The following is a 19,593-nucleotide window of genomic DNA, read 5'->3' as shown; positions in this document are numbered from 1 at the left end:
GTATTTGTGGATGTAGAAGGGTGTATGTGTGTATGTGTGTCTGGGTGTCTGGGGAGGAATGTCTGGGTGCGTGGGGTGTTTTGTTTGTAGAAGTCTAAGTGCGTGGTGTGTGGATATCTGCTTGTGAGGTTTTGTGGGTGTTTGAGAGTGTGGGTGTGAACGTCTAGGTGTGCAGGTCTGTGAGTGTGGATGTCTGGGTGTGTGAGTGTGTGAATGTCTAGGTGTGCAGGTCTGTGAGTGTGTGGATGTCTGGATGTAAGTGCCTGGATGTGTGAGTGTGGGTGTCTGGGTGTGTGAGTGCCTGAATGTCTGGGTGTGTGAGTGAGTGGATGTCTGGGTGTGGGAGTGTGTGGATGTCTGAGTGTGTGTTGTGTGGATGTCTGGGTTTGTGAGTGTGTGGATGTCTGGGTGTGTGAGTGTGTGGGTGTCTGGGTGTGTGAGTGTGTGGGTGTCTGGGTGTGAAATGTAGGTGTCTGGATGTGGGAGTGTGTGGATGTCTGAGTGTGTGAGTGTGTGGATGTCTGGGATTGTGAGTGTGTGGATGTCTGGGTGTGTGAGTGTGTGTGTCTGGGTGTGTGGGTGTGTGGATGTCTGGGTATCGATGCATGTGTAAATGCCTAGGTGCGTGTGAATATCTGAGTGTGTAGGTGTGTGAATGTGTGAATATCTGGGTGTGTATGTGTCTGTGTGTGTGTGTGTGTGTGTGTGTTACTGTATCTGGGTGTGTGTTGTGTTTGGAGGTGTCACTCACTCTTTTGTGACCGCTGTTACCTTGAGGTGTATGCGTATAGCTGTAAAGCTCGTTCCCCACCGACGTGCAGCGATTTAATCCTCAGATTAGACTTTCACGCTGCAAAAGACGCCTTTATTCCAGCCTTTTATCTCAGCGTTTCTCTCAGATGTGTTCCCTGCGATCTCGGCTAGCGGCGGATCAAGATATTAAAAAATCACAGGCTGTGTGTTCGCCTCTGTTTTAGCATCAGAAATAAAGAAAAGCTTCACGTTCACACAAAATCCAGGAAGATCCACTGCAGACACACGCAGCCTGAGAGAACACTTACACACTTCACACATTTGGCAGGCGCCCTATTCCAAAGCAACGTACATACATGCCAAACATACAACTGAGCAGTTATGGGGTTAAGGGCCTTGCTCAGGGGCCCAAAAGTGGCAGCTTAACCACTAAGCAACCACCTTCCTGTTCATTAGGGTTTGAGGTCAGAACTCTGTAGCAGAAGATTTTCAACTCCAACTAATGTAAAGCAGATCTTCATGGAGCTGACTTTGTGCACAGGGGCATCGTCATGCTGGAACAGGTTTACTGTAATGATGTATTGGTACAAGTATGGTGGAAGGAGTCTCCAGTGCCAACACTTTGTAGCAGAACCGTGACTTCAAATTCAACCTTTTGTCATTTCTTAAAACGACTTTAAACAAATTGCTGTGCTGTAAGATAAATAAAACAATCCTGCATGTTCTATTCCAGTGAAATAGCACTGTTTCTTTTCGTTCTTCTGTACACTCTGTTCCGTCTGCTTTTTTCTTTGGTTTTTATGTCCGTGTGAAATGTCGCAGCAGTAAAATGAGTGTGTAGTAATTATATTAAAGGAAATAAAAAGCGGCGGACGTTGTTGCTTCAGCGTCGGCGAATCGCTTTACTCGCTCTCGCGGCTGTGCTTTATTTATTAGCATAATCTGTAAGAGCTCTTTCAGTGTTCGGGGAAATGGGACGGCTGTAATGTAGATCATTAAAAATGTATCGGATTTGAATATTACGATGTGTTCGGAAGCAGCCGTCGCCGTGTCGGGTGTAACACGGAGTACGAGGGAGAGGTGGGGGGTTCTGGAGGCGGATCCTTGGGGCATACGGTACGAGGTCGTTTTCCAGCTGATATCGGGGGTGAGCTAGTTTTTTTTTTTTAACAAATTCGAACCCCAGGAAGAAAAACAAAAATCCCTCTGGTTTCTTGACTCCCCCAAACTCCCTCAAGGCCTCAAACTGTCAATCAGACAAAAAAAAAAACGCTAATTACTTTCGGAGCGCCAACTCGGCTCTCGGTGCGTCCGCTTCCCCTCTTATCAAACTCATTTGTTTAATTCATCAAGCGTGAACTTTTCAAAGCAGGGTCTCTGGTGTTCTCGGTTCCTCCAGGTCAGCGCAGGAGGAAAAGGGAAGCAGAGGCTGCAGCTGCAAATGTCACCGGTATATGAGAGATTCTGTCAGAACCCAGAGGGACAAGCTATCGTACGAGTAGCTGTTTTTTGTAGCTCAAGGTGAAAGAAAAGAAAGAAAAGCAGGAGGCGGGACTTACCTGGCCTGGTCCGGAGCTCTCGCACAGGAACGTCTCGTACTCTATGGCGAAGACGGGAGCGTTATCGTTGACATCCATCACCGTGATGAGCGTGATTCCTTTCCCCACCTGAGACGGATCCACTGCAACAGAGAGACATGAATCAGCACCTGGTGCTCTCTGGGAACCTCTAAAATGACCCTACTAGAACATTGTGAACTTCTCGAAGCCCAATTCAAAGTCAGATAAGAGAAAATCAGTAAACTATTCGAAGAACAGAAACAGAAACATAGTAAAGGAAGGACATTAAAACATATTGGCATCTGAGAAACTTGCAGGCTTTGCCACCAAAAGAACCCAATATCCTGAGAACCTTTCAGACATGTTCAGGAACAGGTATGCTCAGAATGGCACTAAAACTAAAAAAAGTCCTTCAAGTTCCTCAAGGGTTCTTTGTATCATCCTGGGTTCTAAGATTCCCCTCAAAATAGTTTCTTGAGGATCCTTTAGATAGTTCCAGGTATGGATCAATACGTCATTTCAAGATATCGACTAGTCAGCAGATTTAGGTTGTAGCAGCAAACACACCATAAGGTGGTCATCCTATATCCAGACACTCTAAGGAAATGTTTGCAGGCTTTGAGTCTCTTGCAGTATAATACCAGACCTCCATTAGAAGCCATAACCAAAAAAATCGCCATGATTGTTTCATGCTGGTCATCTTTCACCTGGGACAGAATTTCTCAGGGAACATTATGTCTTGAAAACATTTTACAAAGAAGAATTGACGAACTGGATTTGTGAAATGATTCAGATTTTATCATGTCACAAAGAAGAACCCTTTCAGAACCTGCATTTAGAGTTCCTCTGTGGTTCTTTGGCTAATCAGAGGTTTCTTTACCCTTTCTGAGAACCTCAGATTTTTTTAATTAAACCTGAATAGTAAAGAACATGGTCTGTGAAAGGGTTATACAGTTTACAGTTCTTTCTGACATGAGAAAGTTCCAGAAGCCTCATGTTTTTGGATGATGTTCTTGAGCGGGGGTAAATATTCAGGCTGAGGATCAGTGTGACTGATGCAACCTTGCATTATTTATGGAATACGAATCAGACATGTTTTTTTTTTCCGGTTTCATGCCATCTTCGGGCCAATGGGAATAAAAATGAAGGTGGTGGACCTGCAAGAAGATTCCCAGACACAGAGGAATATTTCTAATAACACGTTTTACACCAAAACCAATTGAATAACAAAACAACATCAAAGTTGTAGCATCGACTATTTATCAAGAAACCACAGAATTAAAGTCGGATATATTTACATATATATAAAATGTAAATTTTGTATTAAAGTGTTTCTGACAACGATCTTCCAGTACTTCAAGGTCGGCAGATACGGTGGGGCCGTTTAGCGACACTCTGTTGGATGGCGTTATTTACGCAACACTTGGCAAACGAAGAATTAACAAGCCATATGGGGCTTCACAACATTCCTGTTTTGTAAGCATATAACATCACTTTTTTTTTTTTTTTTTTTAGGGTTTCTTTTTCCGTTCTCTTCATCGCACAAGCCAAACCTGAACACGTGTGGAGGGCAAAAAAAAAAACCCCAGCATGCAGTCAAGCAGAAGAGACACAGCTGGGAAAAATCGCTGACTACATCGAACAGCATCCGAGCCACAAATACTGTACACGCATCAACAACAATTAATAAGACTCCTCTTTTCTTTCTTTCTTTTTTTTTTTTGATGTGCAAGCTTGCGTTTATTCTTGTCATTTTATTAAGCTTTTTATAGATGCAGAGATTTTTTGAAAAAGGGAAAAATGAATCAACCGAGACATCCTTCTATTTATTTTTAGTTGCGCTACAAAGCAGTGGAGCAAACATTTGAACATGAATTTTCTTTAAATCCAGGTGCACACTGTGCGACTTTTGGTCGTCTGAAACAAACTTCAAAAATCCTAAAAGATTCCGAGGCTAAAATCTGAATTCTTTATTCGCTTTTTTCCTCTGATGAAATTCTGGCAGACGATTTCAGACTCCTGCAGTGTGACCTACGCTGATCGTCGATCCGAGAAGCGATAGCAATGCCGAACCTTTGTAGCCTTGTTGATTTATAGCAAAACTACAGAAACCTTTCAGATTTTAAACATTTCTTGCATAAAGACCTACAAAAAAAACCCCCATGATGCCAATGTGTATGGCTTAGCAATGCTAAAATCAAGAATGCTAGTTTTTCATCCATCGCTAGCTTATAGTCATTTCAGCGATGCAGCCTTCTGGTAATTCTTATTGTCATGCTGGTTTGGGTCTCTAACATTGTGGTAAAGGAACCACATATGGCTGGAAAAGTCAGGTGTCCTAATAATTTAAGCAAATCAGAATGACCAACATCTGACAAAACCTGGTCTTCCTAGCAGGATAGCAATCGCTAGTCAAGTCTCCAGTCAAACTGCATTCCTACGCTTTTTAGCGTTCGATGCTACGAAGCCTTGATGATAAGCAACATATAAACATGATGTAATCGTATAAATCTCAGTGAAGGTGTGTAAATTAACATCTGGACTGCTGGCTGGAAACAGCTGACTCACTGGGGCGCATGATTTATCGCCGGGACACTGTACGTGGAACGCGAGTCCCGCACATTTAGCAAACATGTTGTGAAAAACTAAGCACTAAGAGCATTCTCCGACTTAAATGGACGAGGAACACCTGCCTCCAAGGCTCCACACCTGCAGGGAGGTGAGAACGCTGTGTGTTTGGTCAAAGCTCCCTGTTCATCCATGGATCTGACTCGAGAATGTATCGTTGTAATGGAGCTGAGAAATACGGAGTCGGGGTGCCTCGACTGCCTCAGAGTCGCGGCTTTATTACAAGTCTGGTCAGCAGTTACACGAGTGAAGATTCCACTTTTAATAAAAAGTACAAAGCGTTTTTTTTCCCGCCAGCAAGTGCTAAAGTTCCACCCTGACCAGGATACAGTGCACTCCTACATGGATGAGGGTCGTCCTACATCTGCTACAACATCAGACAACGCTACACAATATGGACAGTCTGGGACACCCGACTTTTCCAGCCATATGTGGTTCCTGCACACAATTGTCTAGGATGCCTTGCAGCATGAATGACCCTGTTCACAAAGCCAGCTTCATGAAGATCTGCTTTACATGGGTTTAAATTGTGTGGAAGATCTCCTGCTACAGAGCTCTAACCCTTTTGAACACCTTTGGGATGAATGTGAATGCTGGCTGCACTCCAGGAGAACCTCCTCACCTTCTCACCTACATCACTACCTGACTTTACTAACACCCTTGTGGCTGAATGGCTGAATGAATTTCCACAATATCTAGTGGAACATCTTCCCAGAAGAGTGGAGGTTATTATAGCAGTAAATTGGGAGTGAATGTGGAATGAAATGTTCAGAAAGAAGCACATCCTAATCTTTTGCTCAGGTGTGTCTCTAATGTACACAATGGTATTTGATGGTATTTCTAGCTAAAATTATACACCGAATTGTTGGACACATTAGTAATCTCATCTGTAACTGACGCTCGCTAAGAAAAAAAAACAAAACACAAAAAGGAGCATAAGCAAATAACGCTAGAAAATGTAGCGACTCATAATCATTAATTTCTAAAATCTGATTGGTCAGAAGCTGTTTAACAACGTTTAATTCGATGACAGCATTGTTTGTGTTAATGTACTGTAGTTTCCATGGTAACAACTAATTCATGCGGACACGTACATTAAACATCTCATTAATAGATGAAAAAAATTGCCGTTATTTGATAATAATAATAATGCCATTTATTTCAGATCAATGGAAGGAGTCTCTGGTGTCAGGAAGCGTTCCGTGACTAGTGTCTTCACAACCTACTTACACCTACTTACGCTAAGTGACCCAACACAAATGTAAAAAAAATGGTTGTTTATTAAAAAAAAAATTTTAAACCTAGGTATTATTTTCTTCCAAATCACACATTCCAAAGGGATTTATATATTTTGGCATTTTGACAAAAAAAATGTAATTTATTAAAGTCATTAAATTGAATATATTTTTAAATATAAATGTTATTATTATATACATTTTTTATTATATTTATTATCATTTGATTGACTATTTTATTCGATACTACTTAATGTTTCATCGTTTCCTCCGAGCTCCGAGTTGACGATCGTTATTTTGTAATATGTTGCGAATGAATTGATGCTAATCTTTGGAGGCGTGTTCGTGTTCGTGGGCGGAATAAACACCAGTTAATGCAAGAGTTCATCAGTTTGTTTACAGAAGTGTTAATTAGCCGTCCGCGGTGTTAACTAATGCGCTAGCTCGAGGAGCCTTCGCCATGCTAAATGAAAGCAATAATCGATGTTAGTTATCGTCTACGCTATATTGTCACGTCTGAAACGAAGGCTAATTAATGCGGGTGGTGTCGCTGTTTATTCAGCGCTCAAACGAAGGCCGATAGAAGCGTTAATTACTTCGGGCGGAACAACACAAAGCTGGCGGCTGTGAGAGCGCGAGTGTGTATGTGTGTTTGCGTGACTTTGTTAAAGGGACAGAAATGAAATGGGTTAAAGGATTGACACTTCATTCCATGCTGCTGGCTGTGTGTGTGTGTGTGTGTGTGTGTGTGTGTGTGTGTGTGTGTGTGTGGACGTATGGGAGCTTTTCTGCCGTCTCTGAGTGTTTGCCTTGAGCTATTCTACTGTGCTATTGTCATTCTGTGGTACCTTTGTGTCCCTGATGTGAACACTGGATGTTCTACAGACTCACCACTCAACCGTGAGTCACCGACTGACTGTCGCAACTTTGTGGCCGTAAAAAAAAGACATATAAAGACACATAAAGCTGTTAGAGAAACCTTTCAGGCTTCATGATAAAAAAAATGTCCAATATTAAATCTAAAAAATCTGCTCGTCATCACCAGTGCTTATTGAAGCTGGTGGCACTATGACCAGAGGCAAGACAGGCACAAAATATTCAGAGGGATATATTTTCTCTCTCTCTCTCTCTCTCTCTCTCTCTCTCCCTTCCACCCTCCCTCTCGTCGTACAGGTTAAAGGGGAAATAATCCGTGAAGGGACCGGTTTCTTGACAGGAAACCTCAAGCATATTAGAGACGGGTGGCTTAACAGATAAGAGTCTTGTGTACTCGTCAAAAGGTTGTGGGTTCAAGCCCCATTAATAGGCTTAAACAAGGACCCAGAATTCTGTTTCAGGGGTGCTCTACATTTACATTTTTGGCCGTTTGGCACAATCGTAGACCTGAGGAGTTAAGGGCCTTGCTCAAAGGCTCAGCAGTGGAAACTTGGTGGGGCTGGAATTTAAACTCACTACACTGGATATTGGAGAAGTGATGACCATCATGACTCTTCATTCAAATCATCATTAATAATGCCTACTGACTGACATGTGTAGCCCAACCGCAGGCTGAAAGCAAGCCCCGCCCACAATTTTGGGAACTGAGCAGCGATGGGGTTAAGGGCCTTGCTTAGGGGCCCAGGAATGGCAGCTTGGTTTGATTGAGATTTAGACTCACGACCTTCAGATCCAATGTGTTAACCACTTTTATTACTGTAACTCGCAATACTGCAGTAAGATTGATTTATTTCCTTATTTATTTGATTGCACATGCAGACCTACAGCGCACGCCTGCGTTATTCATACGGCCTTCAGAGAAATTGTCAGCTGGCGATTTGTAAAACCTTCTTAGGCAATATGCATTTATCTGTAATACAAAAATTATTTCCAAAATATTACCCAAGCCCAGAAAATGGTGGCCTACATTTCATTTCAATATATATTTATCACCATTAGACCTAAAGAAAAAAAAAGGAAAGTGGGTCAGTGGGACCTGAGCGGGACGGACGGTTTATGGCGAGCGGATCGCAGCAGCTCTGAACAGCTGTTGAGAAACCGCTTTATAACGCACGTCCCGAGTCAAAATAACATATGTGCGCTTGATTTTCCCGCAGCGGGACGGCGGAACGTGGCTTTTTCACGTTTTGAAATGTAGATTACTGCGACTCGGAGCCAGCTGTTAGGTCAGTGACAGCCTGTTAGCCTCGGGGTAATGATATTCATGGGGAAATTGCTCGAGAGGCTTAAATTTTTATCTCTTATTACAGTACGCAGGATTTCATTCTAATAGAATTTGGGATTGTGGCGAGAGAAACCCAGCTGCTCCGAGCTCCACAACACGATAGGAAGCATCCGTGTGTCAGGAAACACAAAATATCCTTCCTACCTTTTCAGAAGTCTCAATTACGAATGCCGGAGAGGAGCAGAAAGCGGAAAAGCTGGAGGAGACGGACATTTGCATAGATCGAGGCCGCTCTGTACCTGGCTGTGGATTTGTTTAGTTTTGGAGACTGAGAAACGAAAACTCATGAAGAAATGAAATGAGACTCACGGCTTTCGATGGCGAGGATGGTGATGTTGTGCACCGCGTTCATCTCTCGATCTAACGGCTTGGCCGTGCTGATGACGCCGCTCGCAGCCTCGATGTTGAAGTAACGCTCCAGATCAGTGTTCCGGTCGATCGAGTACCTGCAGGTTCCACATGGAAAATCGTGACATGAGCGGAACCGATAATCAGAAACATACATATATATATATATATATATATATATATATATATATATATATATATATATATATATATATATATATATATACACACACATAAATACACAAGTATACATACATATTGCAATAAGTAATGCAATTTTATTTGTTAGGTTCTATTATAAGACGTTTAAAAGAATGTATGATTATAAAGTGAATTACAATATATATTAAAATTTTTACAAGTAAAATATATATTTTTTCAATTGTAGGTTTTTCATTACATAACTGATTATATATCTCATTTTAAAAAGTATTTCATTAGCAGTTTATTGATCCAGAGGCTATCTGAGGAATTCATCCACACAGACTTTTATGCAGTCAGTCCTATTCACTTCTTCTACATCTTCTGTGTATCTAGAGCTTTGGAATTTTTTAAGAAAAATCCTGAGCATGTCCCTGAAGGGTGCCAAAACCTTTGGAGCTGACTGAGCTTACATCATAAAATTTTCAAGTATGTAAAATCTTTGAAATGTAAACTATTCACACCACTAGACAGAAATAAATTGTAATAAACTGCTCTATAGGCATAAATGTTACAAACTCAAATTAAACAAATTAATAATTAAATAAACTGAATATAATGTTGAACAATTCGCTATAATTAGCGTGGGATCCGGTACCGCGTTCGACTCTGCGCAATTTCTCTGAAGAAGCCGCGTATCTGCCTGGAATGGGTCTCGTCGAGCGCCGTTTCCCCGAGGTGTTTTGAGAAATTCATTCCGAATGAGATGTTTTTGTTTTGTTTTTTTTTCCCTCCACCACCGTGTTGCATCAACATCAAAATTGCAATCAGAATAATTTCACGCCTGCTTGTGTGACCCAAACACGCTTAGCGGTGAACATTAATCTTGGAGCGCCGGCGTCAAGCGTGGAGCTCATTGAGCAAGACCGATCTCTACAATTAACACGCTGGTGCACTTCTGGAGGAGCTCGGCATGACAGAAATAATAACCCCGCCGAGCCATCCTCTTTGTGCTCGCTCGGCGTGCGCCGTCAAAGCTAATCAGCGTAATTCAGCAATGGTGACGGTAATAAGGAAGAGGGGGGAAAAATGGCGTGTTTATGCTGCAATTAAGTCTCTGAGGAAGGCACGAGGAAGCCGTGACGCAGCCCTGACGATGGAGCACCGGCGCGAGCGAGTCTCAAACCTGATGGGGCTGTTGGTAGAGTCGGGATCCACGGCAGAAACCGTGCCGATGATGGTGCCCACTTTGGCCGCCTCGGAGACCACCATTCTGCTGACGGGCGTAGTGAAGACCGGCGGCTCATCTACATTCTCTATCACCAGCCTGACGGTTGCCATGTCGCTGAACGGCCCCTGGCCCCGGAACCGAGGATCCACGTGTCTGTTGGACGCTTCAATTTTCAGACTGTAGCTTGACTTTGTTTCAAAGTCCAAACTCTTAAAAGTAAAAGAGAAAGAGAGGGCGGGGAAGAGAACAAAACACAGAGATCAGAAAAAAACAGAGACAAGATTCCAATCATCCACCGAACGGGCGAACGCAGAGTCCTGAGTCGAGTCCCGGAGTCCAGCAAAGTGCCGGTACAGGATGCGGTGCAGTGCTGCACTGTCAAAGCTACATATCGATTTTAAGACAGAGATACATGATGCACAAAATGTCTTCTGGAATAGATTCTCACGCAGCACATTTATCACACCTGTCCACGTGGACGACTGGCACCTGCTCTGACTTTCACTGAAGCTCCGCCAAACTTCAGCAAAGTTTGGAGTGTGAAATCAATTCCACTGAAGTGCTGCCAGATTCGCTGCAGCATTTCCAGTGAAATCTTCCCAATCTGCTCACCCTTTCACACGACTTTTAAACTTCCACCAGGAAGAGAGAATACATAAGAGAAAACCCACCTAACTGCGTAACACTATCCTAACAATGTTACACAATGTTACACACAGCTAATGAACAATGTAACACACACCTACAGTGTAACACACACCTAACAGTGTAACACTATACTAACCGTGTAACACACACCTAACAGTGTAACACTATCCTAACTGTGTAACACACACCTAACTGTGTAACACTGTCCTAACTGTGTAACACACACCCAACAGTGTAACACTGTCCTAACTGTGTAACACACACCTAACAGTGTAACACTGTCCTAACTGTGTAGCACACACCTAACAGTGTAACACTATATTAACTGTGTAACACACACCTAACAGTGTAACACTGTCCTAACTGTGTAACACACACCTAACAGTGTAACACTGTCCTAACTGTGTAACACACACCTAACAGTGTAACATACACCTAACTACGTAAGCCTATCTTAACTGCATAACACTTAGATAAATTAATAACACTCTCCTAGCTGTGTAACACACACCGAACAGTATAACACAACTGAACTGCGTAACACTATCCTAATAATATAACACACAGCTATCTGCCCTCTTTTACATACACAAGAATACAGATGCCCAGGAGGAAAATAAAGCAATAGAGCAATAAGGCAATGAGAAAATAGGCTGATAAGTTCAATAGGAAAATAAGGTAATATGGCTATAAGGCAATAAGGTGAAAGGGGAATAGGGCAATAGGGGAATAAGGTTTTCTCCTTTCCCCCAAGAGATGTTCTAAAATGAGTTTTCGAGTAATTGAGCTTTTCAAAATATTTAATTACACCAAACAAAAATTCGACCGCATCCTCCTTCTATTCTTCTTCCTTCTCATCCTCCTCCTTCTCTTCCTTCTCATCTCCTCCTCCTCTTCCTTCTCCTCCTCCTCAGAATTCCATGCTGTAGGAATCTGTTCTATTTACACTGCAATAACACCAACAAATTTTGTCGACTGAAATAAGTTCGTTCCCAGCAGTACATATTTACAAAGCAAGAATTCTCCACGCTGTTTTTACACTTATTTAGACGTTTTCAGATGAGATTTTACTAATTAAAACTCTCTCTTTCTCTCTCTTCATATTTCTTTTTATTTATCTATCAGTAACACTAAATCACTTCTTCTGTCTTTGTACTAATTACACACACACTCTCTCTCCGTCTCTCCACTCTCTCACACCATCTGAATTTCCACTCGTCTCTCATCAATTTGTCACGTGGGTTGATTTTTCGCATGACACAGTGCCTTGTGTGTTTGTGTGTGTGTGTGTGTGTGTGTGTGTGTGTGTGTGTACGATTTATACACACAATATATGGAAAATTATGTGTAAAAGGTCTTTTGAAACATGTTGGAAGACGACAAAAGCGAATGGGTTTCAGTTCACTATCTGTATCAGAAAGGTTCGATGTGGACATGAAGTTCTGGTGAAACATCATCCACACAATGATCTTGTCTTCTGTAAGAGGGTGTCAGAGAAAAGAAGTTTTATATTCCTAATGATTCATTTTCCAACACAAAAAAGAACAAGGAGCTCTGCAGCAGATGGCATGTCCTCCTCCGAGCCCTGATCTCACCATCATTAATCTGCTGAGATGTTACCTTCAGAAAGAGAAACGACTTTGAGCTGAAAGCGTGCGCACGAACCCCGACTGCTGTGGTTTTTCCAGATGTGTCAAAGTATCACAAACATCTCCATCGCTTTACGCTTCCTGTAACTAAACTCATCTTTTAACACACAAACTATTAATATCATATTCATGCTGCTTATACTGAACAGGTTCCTCGTTTAGCTGCATTTAACGTTATGGAACATCTGTGTAAGTCGTTCTCACTTACCTTATAGCAGCTCCAGACAATCTCACCAACGTCTCACTTTTGTTGTAAGACCAGAAGTTTTAGCCGTAAAACCTGAGACTCCTCCCGTGAAAGTCTCCTTATCTCTAAATCCCAATATCTCATCTCACGTTTCTCAATATCTCATCAGTGATCTCATTTCTCAGCTCTAGTACCTCATTGCTCATAACGCAGTACCTCATCTCATATCCCAATAACTCCTATCTCAAAACCTAATCTCTACCTTATATCTTAGTATCTCATCTCATATCTCATTGCTTATATCTCAATATCTCATATCCCAAAAACTCACTGCTCATATGTTAATCTCATTTCATAACTCTCAATATCTCATTGTTCATCTCACATCTCAATATCTCACCTCTCATACCGCAGCGCTCATAACTCAATACCTTATTTCTCATATCTCAACAACTTATTGCTCATATCTGAATATGAGATATCTTAATATCTCATTGTTTATCTCATACTTCAATATCTCATGTCTAATATCCCAATAACCCATTGCTCATATTCATTATCTTATCTCACATATCTCAGTTTTTCATTGCTGAACTCATATCCTAATAATTTATTGCTCACATCTCATAACTACATCTCTTATATCTCAATATCTCATTTCATATCTCATTGTTTCATCGCTAATATTTGAATATCTCTCTTTTGTCTCAGTATCTGAAAATCCCATTGCTTATATCTCAATATTATATCCAAATATCTCACTGCTCATATGCCAATATCTCATCTCTCGTATCTCAATATCTCATCTCTCGTATCTCATCTGTCTCATTTAAGCATTTACGAATCCCAGCATGGTAGTTCCTTTCGTGATGTTAATTGAGGGTTTGGTGGAGGAATCCAGACACACAGCTGCTGACTTTCTCAGCGTCTGAAGGCCACAGGGGATTTATTTTAGCCGCTGATCCTCATAAATACTCTGCGGCAGTGCAATCTGTCAGTCCGCTCGGATTAACCTTCAGACTCGATCTGCAGATCTGATTTCCTCTAATTCTGCTAATTCCAGAGTTAGCACTCGCTCGTTCTAATCCTGAGATTACTGCATCCACCGTTCGCTCCACTCGCCTTCGACACCAACATCCAGACCTTCGCTCAGACGCCAGGCTCATTTCCTTATACTCATACGGACTTGGAATAATTGCTCTGATACCGACATCTGATCCGATCCGATGGGAAGGTAATATCGCTCAGCACCAAGCTCCTACCGGGTCTGAAAAAGCGTATTCATTTTCCGTGTGCAATGAGCTGCGCGATCACGCGGCCGGCGTGCGACTCACCTTCAGCAGAGTTATGACTCCTTCCTGAGTGTCTTTGTCTGGCTCGACCCTGAAAACCCCGAGGCCGTCTCCTTCGATAATTCTGTACTCCATCTCCGCGTTGGGGCCCACGTCTGCATCCAAGGCCTTTATCTTGGCCACCACGGAAGCCACAGGCAACGATTCGGGCACGCTGAACTGATAGGATTCTGCCACCACATACACACACAAACACACACACACACACACACACACACAAACACAAAATTATTGATGATGCTATTTCTGCTTTCTCTTATCATCTCAGTGCTGTGCCACGTGTCCCCCTTCTGCTCCCTGCTACATCAGCGCTGAGAAATATAGAAAGTTCAATGTGGGGTATTTATTCGATTTCTGAGACGCATTCAAATTCCAATCCGATGTTTATGGCGATTTGATTTTACGAACGTTAATGTACACGCTGGAAAATCGCTCTACATCTCTGTCACTACACCACATACGTGATGTGTATCAGATGTGCGAGTGCGAGGGCCGTACTTCGGGAAAAGCGTGGAGGATTGTCGTTCACGTCGCTTAACGTGACTGTGACGGTGGTGGTCCCCGAGAGGCCGCCCATCTGACCACCCATGTCTTTAGCCTGGATGACGAGCAGGTACTGATCCCTCGCCTCGCGGTCCATGTTGGGCAGCGCCGTCCTCACGATACCTGCAGCAGCATATCACAGTTTTACTGCTAAATAATAAACAGAGTGGAGAGAGAGTCTTGTAGTTTCATTACATATAATATTAATAATAATAATAAGAAGAAGAAGAAGAAGAAGAAAAGAACAGTAAAGAGGTGAAGAAAATAAAGAAGAAAATGTAAACGTAGAACACAGCAAATAAAGATTATGCAAAAAAAGAAGAAGAAGCAGAAGAGATAGAGGAAGTAAAAGAAAAATAAAGTGAAGTAAAAGAAAAAGAAGCAAAAGAGTAACAAAAGAAAATAAAGAAGTAGATAAAGAAAAGAAGAAGCAAAAGAAGAAGAAGAAAAGAAGGAAAAGAACAAAAGAAGAAAAGAGTAAGAAAAGGAAGAAAAGGAAGAAGAAAATGAAAAGTAGTAGAAGAGGAAAACAAGAACAAGAAGAGGAATAAGCAAAAGAAGAAAAAGTAAAAGAAGAAGAAGAACAAGAAGAAAAGAAGAAGAAAACAAGAAGTAGTAGAAGAAGAAAACAAGAACAAAAAGAGGAGTAAGGAAAAGAAGAAAAAGTAGAAGAAGAAGAATTCCTTTTAAACCAAATGAGAGAACGGAATTCTATATAAATATAGTAATAATAATAATAATAATAATAATAATAATAATAATAATAATAATAATAATAATAATAATCTCTTTGTGATCTTTACTAACGTCTTTGCTGGACCCAGAATTAATTTTCTCTCCTGATCTTTGTTGACTTTGGCATTTCCACCTGATGACTAATTCCCCTGTCATTAAGTGACCCTTTATCCGTCCTGGGCTCAGGCTGCTCAGTTAAAACCCAATCGATAGACGTTGCTATTTGCCGTGTGCTGCGACGCCACGCCGGGGGAACAAATTTTCTAAAATTAATCTATAGACTGAAAAAAGGGGAGTCTAATAAATGGCCTCGGACTGCCGGTGCTGACAGACGCCGTGTGTGTGGACGAGGATCTGCTGAAGCGCTGAGCGCATTAATGTCTTTTTGTTTCTATAATCAGAATGGAACCTTTAACATCTGCTCCATCTGAATTCCATCAACTGACAGGCTCAGAGGTTTGGATGTGGTTCTTTCAGGGCAGATTATTGGATAATTAGGGGTTCTAATCATCAAACTGTGTAGACAAACAAAATTCTGTCCACAAAAAACAAGCAAACAAACTCAATTGATTTCACAAAAAACAAACAAACAGAATTTTGTCCAAACAAACCAAAAATATGCTAATTATGTCGAACAAAACAATATTCTGTCTAAACAAATAACAAACAAATGAAAAACTATTTAAATAAAAGTTGCCTAAAAATATGCCCAAATAAACAAACCAACACATAATTCTTTACAAAAAATGTTAACAAATAAATAAAAAAATGACTAAATTAAAAAAAAAAATGTCTAAACAAACCAACAAAAATAAACACAAAATAAATATGCAAAAATGTCCCAAATTGTACTGTATGTCCCAATAAACAAACAAACAAACAAACAAACAGGTAAATAATTCAGTAAAAAAAAAGGTCTAAATAAATAAATAAATCATTCTGTCAAAATAAAATAAAATGTTTAAAAAAAAAAAAACTGTCTAAAAAAATCTGTTTCAAAAATAAATAAAAATAAATTTATTCTGACCAGAAATAATTAAACAAAAATTCTGTAAAACACACAAATTCTGTCAAAAAAAAAAATGTAAAAAAAAAAATTAATTCTGTCCAAACCCTGATTAGGGCTTTTTTTTTTCTAAAATTGGTGGAGTTAAGTGGAGGCAGAAGAACAATTATTTATGTTTTCAATGAACCAGAACACTGGAGAAGATTGCTCCTCTACTGCTTGAGTTTTGCCTTGAGTCAGATCCCGAATCCCAACGTTCTCTTGGTTACTTATCCAAGTGTTTCAGAAAGCTTTGGATGATAATTAGCTTCCTGGCGTGCTAGCTGTTTCGCAATTAGCGAGATGTAAGTACAGTACGGATAAAATATGACCGAAAATCAGTCCAAAACAAAGTACAGATGAAAATGTGTAGAGGAGTAAAAGTTGTAGGATCACAGTTGGGGGTCAGGTTGAGGGACAAGGGAACCTGTCTATGAGAAAGTGGAATCTGACAGATATTTGAGAAATGGTCTCCGAACCCTGGAGTGGCCGTCAGGTTCAGACAGCCATCTCTGGACGTGAGAATCAAAACAGCACCTCATCACCTCACTCCAAATCCCTTCAGACACTTCACTGTTTTCTCTTCTCCTGCGCTCAGTTGCAGGTGGTCCGGCAGAAGTGAAGGACCTGCCGATAATCATTAACACATCTCGTTCCCAGCGGTTCATCAGGCCTGAGACCTGCTGCTTTCTCAGAAAGATGTTGTAGAGTTTTGAGTTCCTCAGCTTTAGGAATTCTGAACACCTGGTTTCTGCTTCGCTTCAAGGCTGCTGTAGCTCTGTGATTAAGATGTTGGACTTCTGATCAGTAGGTTATGACTTCAAATCCCTGCAGCACCACAAAGCTTAACCTCACCTGCTCAGGCGTATCAATGAGATGTCTGTTTTGCCCTGAATGCATTTTTCACATACATTTTGTGTACTTGATGTTTCTGGAGGAACCTCTCGAAATGTAACCACACTCTCATATTAAATACATTTAAAAAGGTAAAAAAAGGGCAATGTTTTCTAAATAAAATAATAAATCAGTCCTGGTCATGTAGCTGCAGCAGAAGAGGAATAAAACCCTGCAGCAGATGGAGAATAATGAGTGTTTGTGGTTGCTGGAAGTCCTGCTCGTCCATGCCTTTCATGTCCTGCCTGTAGTTTCTCAGCGTGTTTGACGCCACAGTGAAGATTTTTCCTCTCGTTATTTGCCTGCCAGCTTCCAACCTCACACTCCTCCACATATTTACACTTGTGTTTCTCTCGTGTCCGGAGAGACCCCCATCCCGAGACGTGGGAGAGTGTTTGCGAGATTGCGCTGCGGGAGCGTACGAGCTGTCACCGCTGCTGCGACCGCATTATTTCCTCCTGCGAGACAGACGGATCGCGACCCCTACTACAGATCCGTCACGAGATTCCCACTCACGCGCCGGGTCACGTCAACAACAACAACAACGTCTCCCAGGCTGTGCTACGAATCTGAGTTTTTAGTTCAACAACCTGCTGAACATCCTCACCGGGTTTTTCTCTTCCTGTACCTTTCATATATCATTTTACTTTTTTCATCACCTGCTTTTTTTATAAATCAAATACTGGAACTGCACAACTCCTCCATTTGAATTATGTTTACTAGAGTTTTTACACCAAATTGGGCGCAGGATCGTCAGACTGAGATGCAAATATATTCATTATTAATACCTTTTTCTTTTAAATCTACGTGACCGGTGTCTGTTCAGCAGCGTATTTATTTCCTTCTTTATGAAACGTTTTTATATTTATTATAGTTCACTTTATAAAAGCTCCTTCTATTAAAGAAGTAGCTATCACCATCATCATTATCACTATCATCATCATCACCATCATCATCATCACCATCATGAGCATAAATGAAAATTGCAGTTTTATCATTATAACATTACAACTGTTTATACTTTTATTTGGAGGGAGTGCAAAAGTTTGTGCCCTTGTGAGTGTATTTCATGAGAAAACCCAGAAAATTGCAAAGAAATTTACTGTTATTTAAAATACTTCAGAAATATTTCTATTTAACAATAAAATGTTGAAAATCTAAAAATGTGGCTGCATCCTGCAAAAAAAAATACAACATAAAATACATCTATTTTTTACATCTAATATAATTATTACTAAATATATATATATATTTTTTTTATATATATTTTTTCATTTATTTAATTCTTTTTTTTTACCTTTTGTATTTTCCCTTTTTATTAAATGTATTACTGTTAATAATAATTTATCTAATCAGTCTTAATAATAATAAGTAATAAATAATTTTTGGGGCCTGAAATGCAAAATTGTCTACATTTTGGAAAAAAAGACCTCACGTCAGCATCTTGTAAACACACACACACACACACACACACACACACACACACACACACACACACACACACATTTCCTGTTCCATTTTACTCCTCGGCTGTTCACTAGAGACAGTGTAAATGTTTATGGCGTTCTCCCAAACCTCTGAGTCGTCTTTCCTCCTGAGACGGTGTTGTGTTGAGGCGAGTTGTGGAACCCTGTCAGCACATTACAAACCCACAACAGAGCTGTTTCTGCTGTGCTCCTTGTTGTTGTTGTTGTTGTTGTTTGCTATCGTCGCTGCTGCTGTTTTTACCTGTCTTGGGTTCCACTGAGAAATACGGCTGGCCTTCAAGGATGCTGTAGACGACTCGGGCGCTGTTTCCGTATGTGGGATCGTCTGCGTCTGTCGCCTTCACCTCCACCACCGACGTACCTGAAGAGACGAGGAAGGAAAGTTTTCTATAACTGCAACTTGGAATCACATTTACATTACATTTATGACATTTCAGAAGACGGCCTTATCCAGAGCAACTTACAGTTATTTCTGGTATACGGCTGAGAGTTAAGGGGCCTTTCTTAAGGGCCCAGTAGTAGCAGCTTGGTGTTGCTGGGATTCAAACCAATGACCTTCCAATCAGAACACTTTTTCCACTGAGCTGCCCCTTTCCTCTTAACAGGTCTGCTATTATATGATCGTTTCTACAAGGAAGGTTGTATTGGATCTGGACACCTGATTGGAATCAGAACCAAGATATGATCTACAAATTTGCAAAGGTGTCCTATTGGTCCTTGATGGTATCTTCTGGATATAACATAATTCCAATAGGAAGAATTAAATTATTATTATATACTATAGCAGGGATGTGACATGGGACATGACCAGCAGCATTACTGTCTTACAAACATCAAAATCAACAACACAACCTATTGTAATGTTGACAAAGGTATTAGGAAACCTGACTTTTCTAGCCTTATTTGCTTTTCCCCAAAACTGTTACCACAAACTTGC

The 19,593-nt window shown here is 40.9% G+C and overlaps 1 protein-coding gene across 3 annotated transcripts in view; it reads right to left on the bottom strand.

Moving 5' to 3' along the window:
- cdh7a (cadherin 7a) overlaps positions 1-19,593 on the bottom strand; it is a 91,249-nt gene that overhangs the window by 24,145 nt on the left and 47,511 nt on the right. For all 3 annotated transcript variants that reach the window (XM_046876904.1, XM_046876906.1, XM_046876905.1), the window contains exons 4-9: positions 18,898-19,017; positions 14,451-14,618; positions 13,935-14,122; positions 10,072-10,325; positions 8,706-8,842; positions 2,313-2,434 (exon numbers count right to left, since the gene is read on the bottom strand). In XM_046876904.1, the coding sequence (XP_046732860.1) occupies positions 2,313-2,434; positions 8,706-8,842; positions 10,072-10,325; positions 13,935-14,122; positions 14,451-14,618; positions 18,898-19,017 (989 nt within the window). The remainder of the gene's footprint in view (positions 1-2,312; positions 2,435-8,705; positions 8,843-10,071; positions 10,326-13,934; positions 14,123-14,450; positions 14,619-18,897; positions 19,018-19,593) is intronic.

This window comes from Silurus meridionalis, chromosome 20 (assembly GCF_014805685.1).
Source record: "Silurus meridionalis isolate SWU-2019-XX chromosome 20, ASM1480568v1, whole genome shotgun sequence".
NCBI classification, from domain to species: domain Eukaryota; kingdom Metazoa; phylum Chordata; class Actinopteri; order Siluriformes; family Siluridae; genus Silurus; species Silurus meridionalis.
Note: the sequence above shows the minus strand (reverse complement) of the source record. Positions and strands in the feature narration are given on the sequence as shown.